The 8,029-nt window shown below is 36.0% G+C and overlaps 1 protein-coding gene across 1 annotated transcript in view; it reads left to right on the plus strand.

Annotated features, from left to right (window-relative positions):
- DISC1 (disrupted in schizophrenia 1) overlaps positions 1-8,029 on the plus strand; it is a 334,249-nt gene that overhangs the window by 302,879 nt on the left and 23,341 nt on the right. The window contains exon 11 of the mRNA XM_023517671.1: positions 7,213-7,489. Within this exon, the coding sequence (XP_023373439.1) occupies positions 7,213-7,489 (277 nt within the window). The remainder of the gene's footprint in view (positions 1-7,212; positions 7,490-8,029) is intronic.

The following is an 8,029-nucleotide window of genomic DNA, read 5'->3' on the forward strand; positions in this document are numbered from 1 at the left end:
TGACAAGACAATTAAAAACATTCAGTGGGGAAAAGATTCCCTATTTAACAAATGGTGCTGGGCGAACTGGCTGGCGACCTGCAGAAGACTGAAACTGGATCCACACCTTTCACCACTAACTAAGATAGACTCTCACTGGATTAAAGATTTAAACTTAAGACATAAAACTATCAAACTCCTGAATTCAAGCAATCCACCACCCTTGGCCTCTTTGAGTGATAGGATTACAGATATGTAATATTGACAGTGATGAATGATTTTTTTAATGTATAGATGTAGTCTATTGGCCAGGGTTTTATTGAGAACTTTGCATCTATATTCATTAGTGAAATTGGTCTGAAGTTCTTTTTAGTTGAGTTTTTTCCTGGTTTTGATATCAGGGTGATGTTTGCTTTTTAGAACATTTTGGAGAAGATTCTTTCTCAATTTTTTGGAATAATTTATGCAGTATGGGTATAAGCTCTTCTTTGAAGGTTTGATAAAATTCTCATGTGAAGCCATCTGGTCCAGGGCATTTTTTTGTAGGGAGATTTTTTTATTGTTTCTTTGATCTCAGTTCTTGACATCAGTCTGTACAAGAGATCTATTTCTTTTTGGTTAAGTCTAGGGAGAAGGTGAAATTCTAGGTATTGATCCATTTCCTTTACATTGTCAAATTTCTAGTTTTAGAGTTTCTTGTAGCACTCAGAGATGATCTCTTGTATCTCTGTAGCATCTGTTGTTATTTCCCCTTTATTATTTCTGATTGAGGTTATTAGAGATTTTATTTTTCTGTTTCCAGTTAATCTGGCCAAAGTTTTATCAATTTGACTGATTTTTTTGAAAAACCAACTTTTTATTTTGTTAATTTTCTGGATGATTCTTTTGTTTTTAATTTCTTTAATATCTGATTTAATTTTGGTTATTTATTTTATTCTGCTGGGTTTGGGTTTAGATGTTCTTTTTTTTTCCAATTCCAAAAGATGGCTAATGAGATTGTTGGTGTGCTTTCTGATTGTAGGCATCTAATGAGATAAATTTCCCCCTTAAGGCTGCTTTTGCTGTCTCCCACGGGTTTTGGTAACTTGTGTCTTCATTGTTGTTATGTTTGAGGAATTTAACAATTTTCTCGTTTATCTCTTCCTGAACTCAACTATCATTCAACATGGACATTGTTTAATTTCCATGCCTTTGTGTGGGGATGAATGTTTTTGTTGGAATCGAGTTCCACTTTTATTGTCTTGTGGTGTGAGAAGAGACAAGGTATAATTTCTATTTTTTTAATTTTGCCGAGGTTTGATTTGTATTCTAAGATGTGGTCAATTTTGGAGTAGGTACCATGGACTGATGAGGAAAATGTATATTCGTTACCTTTGGATTGGAGTGTTTTGTATCTGTCTATTAATCCCATTTGTTCTAGGGTCATATTTAAGTCCTTTGTATCATTGTTTAGTTTCTGTTTAGAGGACCTGTCCAGTTCTGTAAGAGGGGTATTAAAGACCCCAGCTATTATGGTGTTATGGGATATCACATTGTTCAGACCCAGACCCATCAAGGTCTGTTTGATAAACCTGGGAGCATTTAAGTTGGGTACATAAATATTTAGAATTGAAAAGTCTTCTTGTTGTATTTTTCCTTTGACCAGTATGAAGTGTCTATCTTTGTCTTCTTAACTTTAGTTGCTTTAAATCTGCTTGTATCTAAAAATAAGATTGCAACCCCTTCTTTCTTCTGATTACATTTTCTTGAAATGCTGTTTTTCATCCCTTAACCCTGAGTCTTGATTTGTCCTTCAAGGCTAGGTGTGTTGTTCTTTTTATCCAATTAGTCAATCTGTGTCTCTTCAGTAGTGAATTCAATCCACTGACATTTAGTGAGAGAATTGATAAGTGTGGTGGAGTTCTATTCATCTTATTTTGTGAAAGTCCATTGTGTAGTTTTATCCTTTGCACCATTGTGGAAGCTAAGTTTTGACCTTTAGCTTCTGGGTGTTTACTTTGCTGGGCTCCATTGTAAAGGTCAGTGTTGAGAATAGGTCTAAGTATTTCCTGTAGAGTTGGTCTTATTGTGGTGAATTTCCTCAGTGTTTGTGTATCTTCAGAAGATTTGATTTCTCCATTAATTTTGAAGCTTAGTTTAGCAGGATACAGAATTCTGGGATGAAAATTATGTTGTTTAAGAATGTTAAAGATGGATGACTGTTCTCTTCTGGCTTGGAAAGTTGCAGTTAAAAAGTCTGCTGTCATCCTAATACCTCTGCCTCTGTAGATTGGTTGGCACTTACTCCTGGCTGCTTGCAGAATTTTTTCTTTCATCTTGTCTTTGGACAGTTTCATTATAGTATGACTTAAAGAAGCTCTGTTTGAGATGAAATGACCCAGGGTTTGATATCCATCTGAAAGGAGTATGTCAGTATCTTTAGTTAAACTTGGGAAGTTTTCATTTATGGTAGTTTCCAGTGGGGCTTCCATTCCTTTGGAACAATCTTCTTCCCCTTCAGGGGTCCCTATTCTTTGTATGTTTGAATGCTTCATGGAGTCTCGTAGTTCTCTAAGTGACTATTCTGCTTTCTCTTTCTTATTTTTTGCCTCTTTGACTGCCTGGGTTAATTAAAAAACTCTGACCTCTGGCTCTGAGGTTCTTTGGTCTAATCTATTTTTGATACTTTCTACTGCATCTTACATTCCCTGATTATCTCCTTCATTTCCTTAAGCACTGCCAAATCTTTTATGTATTCTATATCTCTTGTCTGACTTTTGTTTCTGTCTTTCCATTTTCTCATCCATTCCCTTTATTGTCTCCATCATTCATATTTTAAATTCCATTTTTTGTCAAATCCATTAATTCTTTATAGTTGGAGTCTTCTGTAGTAGCTGCCTCATGGTCCCTGGGGGAGTTCCTCTTTTTTGGTTTTTCGTGTTGCCCGAATTTTGCTATTGGTTCCTCCTCATGTGTTCCTTCTTCATGTTCACCTCCTTGTCCTTCTTTTTCCTTCTTGCTTCCTCCTTTGCTTCAAATTACTTTGTCTCAGAGCTTAGGTCTTGCAGTGGCCTCTTGGTATAAGGCCAAAAGGAAGAGAAGGGTAAAGCACAAGCAGGGAGAAACAAGAAGAAAAGAGAGAAAGAAGAAAAAAGAGAAAGGAAAAAAGGGAAGGGGGATGAAAAGAATTGAAGAAGAGGAGAGAATGAGCACAGGAAGAGCGAATGAGAGTGATAGAAGAAATGGTATTGATTGGTGTGATGTTAAGGCCATACCTGTAATTCAAGGATTTTGAGGGGTTCGGCTGTATGGGTTCCTTGAAATCAGGAGCTCCTTACCAGCCTGAGCAAAGCCAAACTCTTCCTCTGCCATGACCAAAAATACAGGCAGCTTTGCTCTTGATGAAAGTAGAAATGGAAGTTAAGAATACAACCAATGAACCAAATTAGCAAAAACAAAACACAACAAAATAAAACAAAAAAGCTTAAATGTCCAAAAATAGCAGCAGCCTCAGCAGTGTAGAAGAGAAAATATAAACTAAATAAATAATTGAAAAAAATGATGCGTGTGTGTGTGTGTGTGTGTGTGTGTGTGTATAGCAGAAGGGACCAACTTTAATAGAATATACATGTTGCAATATGTTGCCAGGACACCAGGTGGTGATGTGGTCTTTAGGAGACAGAGAATACAGCTGACAACCTCTATGGTCCTTATTCCTAACTTAGTTGCCCTCAGTGATTGCCTAATTGTTTCCTCAGCTTTCAGTATTCAGATCCTGCTGGGCTGGGATCTTAAAACTCTCCAGAATCCTTTGAACGCAGGTCTCACAGTGCTCCCTGACACCATTTCCCATGGAGTGCAGGAGTCTCTCAGCCTGTTCCAAGGTTAGAGTTCTGATCCCGGCAAGCAGAATTAGGATGACTGTGGTTTAGACCCCTGCTAAGACCTTCTCATGACCTTTCCACAATGGCAGCCCCCTGGCAGCCAAGACCTTCCCCTTATGGCTGCCTTGCCAGCCACAAAACCTGTGGCAAACTACTCCATTCAATATTCAAATCTGGTTGCTGTATACCGTTTGAGTCTGCCCACTCTTCCAAGCTTTCCACTCGATGCACAACTTCCCCACAATACCAAAAACTTCAGAAAGGCTTCCTCTCATCCTGGACCTCCATGGGTGTGAGGGGCAGCTGATCCTGGTGGCTGGCAGTCACTTGCCTAATGAGTCAGATTTTCACCACTCTGGATCACACACTGTATCCAGCTCACCACCACCTTGTTGTGCTCCTTGAGCCACAACTCTGGGTAAGATCTCTGCACCAGGTATCCCTGGGTTCTCTCTTTTTATTCAATTGTACTATGACAGCTCATCTGAACAATCCTTCTGGTCTGCCATTTTGCTCTGTTCTCTCTATATATTTAAATTTTGTATATATTTTATCCTATGTAAATTATATACATTTATTTATATATTTATAAACATTTCCTATATTTTATATTCTATATATTTTATATTTATATTCTATATGAATTTTATATTTGTATTTATATTGTTTTATATTCTTTCTATGTTCTACTTGCCACAAAATCATAAATATATTGTTGTATGCTGACTTTAATTATTTTACTTTTCACATTCTGAACTTCAATTTACCTGATGTTGATAGTTTTATCACATGAAGCAGTAATCATAATTTGATGTTTTCCTATAATGATATCCAGTTAACTTAATAAAATATGTTGAAGACACAATCTTTTCTCCACTAAGTTTTATCTCTTAAAAATTCTTTGCTATTTTTATCCCTCCTATCCTTTTACTTACAATCTGTTTCAATCCTTATATTTAATGTATGTCTCTTTTTAAAAAATTAATGTCTCTCATAAGCAACATACAATTTCATTTTTTATTCTAATCTAAATTCTCTGCTTTTTAAATATAGTATGTACCAACAGAGGGTGCCAAAAAATATATACACATTTTAAAAAAGGAAAAAACTGTATTAAAATTTTAATACTCAAATCATGTTTGACTTCTGTAATTACATTCAAGATTATGAAGATTACTGGTATGTACTGATTATTATAGTTCTAGTACAGTTTTTCCTTTCTTAAAATGTGTAAGCATTTTTGGCATCCTCTGTTTTTATATTTAATTTAATTTATGATGTATTTTGGTATTTATCTATTTTATTATTTTTCCCATCTGTACCATGCTCACTCCTGTCTCTTTGTTGCTTTTGTAGAAGCAAAACTTAATTAATTCTTTTTAATTTCCATCCTATTTGCTGAATAAAGAATTCTCTCAGCCTCTGTGTTTTATTTTTACCATACAGAGTTGAGTATGGATCCTTGAATTTTTAGTCTAATAAAAGGATTACTTTTACTACTTTCTGGGTGATGCAGTTGTCTAAGAATACTTTAGTTCCTTTCACTCCCTCTTTATTTTGTGGTGGTAGTTACGAGTTTTAATTTTAAATATATTTTAGAGTAGAAATAAACTATTATATTATTGTTTTTTTATTCAAATTTATGTATTTACTCTTCCTATTTTCTTCATTCCTTTACATATGTCCTTGCGTCTATCTGGGATCATTTACTTGAGTGTGGATGCACTGCAAATGAATTCTCTGTGCCTGTGTTTATCTTAAAATGTCTTTATTTTACTTTTATTGCTAGAGAAAATTCAAAATGATTGTATAATTCAGGATTGACTGTTAATTTCTTTCAACATTTTAAAAATGTCTTATTGTATCCTGACCTTCACCATTTCTGTCACCCATATTTTTGTTCCTTTGAAGTTAATATGTTTTTTTCCCTCTGGCAGCTTTTAAGAGTTTTACTTGTTTTTGGTGCTCAGCAGTTTCATCACATGAACCTAGGTGTGTTTTTCTTTGATCTTTTTCTGCTTTGAGTTGTAATGCTTCCTAAGTGTGCTGTTTGATGTCTCTTGCCAGTTTATGAATGTTCTTATCTTATCGCTTCTGTCTCATTCTTTTTTCTTCTTCTTCTTCTTCTTCTTCTTTTTTTTTTTTTTGGCAGTTTTTGGCCGGGGCTGGGTTTGAACCCGCCGTCTCTGGCATATGGGGCTGGCGCCCTACCCTTTTGAGCCACAGGTGCCTCCCCCTTCTATTTTAATCATGTAGAGACACCAGCTTTAAAATAATGATGATGTTCAAGAAAATAGAGATTATGTTGGAGCATTTTCTAATATACATCAAATCAAAAGTAACTAGATGGATTGAATGTAACAGATTAGATACAGCAGAAGGAGGGATTATTAAATGAAAGACACATATGTAGAAAATATCCTTCATGAAGTGGGATGGATGGATAAAAAATCTATATTTTTAGTGAAAATCCCAGGTTTTTGACTTTCCAGGAAAAGTCAGATTTTTGTGAGTATTGAATGTATATTCTTTAAAGTTGACGAGCTGATGAAGTGCTCCCTATAAAGGATATGTCCTCTCTACCAGCTAGAGTCACCCCTTCCTATTTTCTTCCGCCCCTGAGGCTGAATGTCAGTTGTTACAGTTTATATCATCCCTACTCTTCTTGTTTACATTATATGCTGAGCATTCTAAGAATCTGAATTCATGGTCCATGTTAAGTTCTAGCAATAGAGTTGAGAACAACACAGACATAAGCCCTTACCTTCAGAAAAAAAACCAATAATCACATAAATGATTAGAATTGTGATCAATACTCTGAAGGAAATGTGCAGGGTGCTAACAGACCCAACATAAATTTCTACTTGGGAGGCAGGGAAGGTTTTCTCAAATGAAAAGTTATTTAAAGCTGAGCTCTGAATATAATATGATTTAGCCAGGTGGAGGCCTGGGTGCATGTATATTGAAGGGAGATGGTGGAGGGGAGGTGGTATAGGAGGCAAATGAGATAGCACATGCAAAAGTATGTACTAACCGGGAAGAGATGGGCAGGCGTGAAAACTCAAAGAAAGGCAGTAGGCTGAAACATGGTCAGCCTGCTGACCGGGCAGGGACTGTGTTAAATTGGGTGAGTCTGAAAAAATACACAGGATTTTGGATGACCTTATAAACCAAGTAGCTAAGAAGAACTAATATATTTCATGGTGACTTGATGGCATAAAAATTTGGCTCCTCTGAATCTTTCAATTGAAATAATCCATTACTATGTGAAATTAAGTTGTTATGTGCAACTTTTGTAGACAAGCCATTGACTTTGTATGATGAAACATCATTGAGCTCATTTTTATGCCTGTTTTCCCCTCTGTCTTAGCTGCAAATGTTTGTTGCTTGGGAAAGTGTGGGAAGCAGACCTGGAAGCTTGTCGGTTGCTTATCCAGAGCCTGAACCTCCAGGAAGCCAGGGGCAGCCTGTCTGCAGAAGATGAGAGGCAGATGGATGACTTAGAGGGAGCCGTCTGTACAGCCTCTCTGGCCCTCCACCCCACACCCCACTCTGAAGATGAGACGAAGACTCCTTTGCAGGCATTTGAAGATTGGAAGGCTCACCCAACCCCCTTTCCACACTGTGCTGGAGGAGAACAGAAAGAGGTCTGTCCTTTCCCTACGATCTCCCTAGGCAGCCTCGGCTCTTTGAGGTGCTTTGGGACCACACTCCCAATGGGAACAGTAAATACGGGGAGGGCTTCTCATCAAACCCTACAAACTTTGTGAAATATTAATAACTCTTGAATAAGATTACAAGATAATGCAGAATTTTTGTAGAAGACGTTTAAAATATACAAGAGCAACAAAAACTTTTTGGTATAAAAGAAAGTAAGTTTATTTTCATTCTAAATTAATGGCTAGAGTTAGAGTATGCAGTCTAATGTAGAACTCCTCTCTATATAGTATACGTTATGTATAAGCATGTCGTACATATGTAATACAACACAGTAGTATATACTATATATTGTTTATGTTTCTGTGATATTTATATATTTAGAATCTATACATTACAATATTATTTATTGGAATAAAACATTCAAATATATATATATATATATATATCCCCTTAATTGTTTTTACCAAAACCAGATCATAAGTATGTTTATAATATACTCTTTTCATTAAAAACAACAAGTTAATACT

The sequence above is a fragment of the Otolemur garnettii genome, unplaced genomic scaffold, assembly GCF_000181295.1.
Source record: "Otolemur garnettii isolate 467f Iridium unplaced genomic scaffold, OtoGar3 scaffold00116, whole genome shotgun sequence".
Lineage (NCBI taxonomy): Eukaryota > Metazoa > Chordata > Mammalia > Primates > Galagidae > Otolemur > Otolemur garnettii.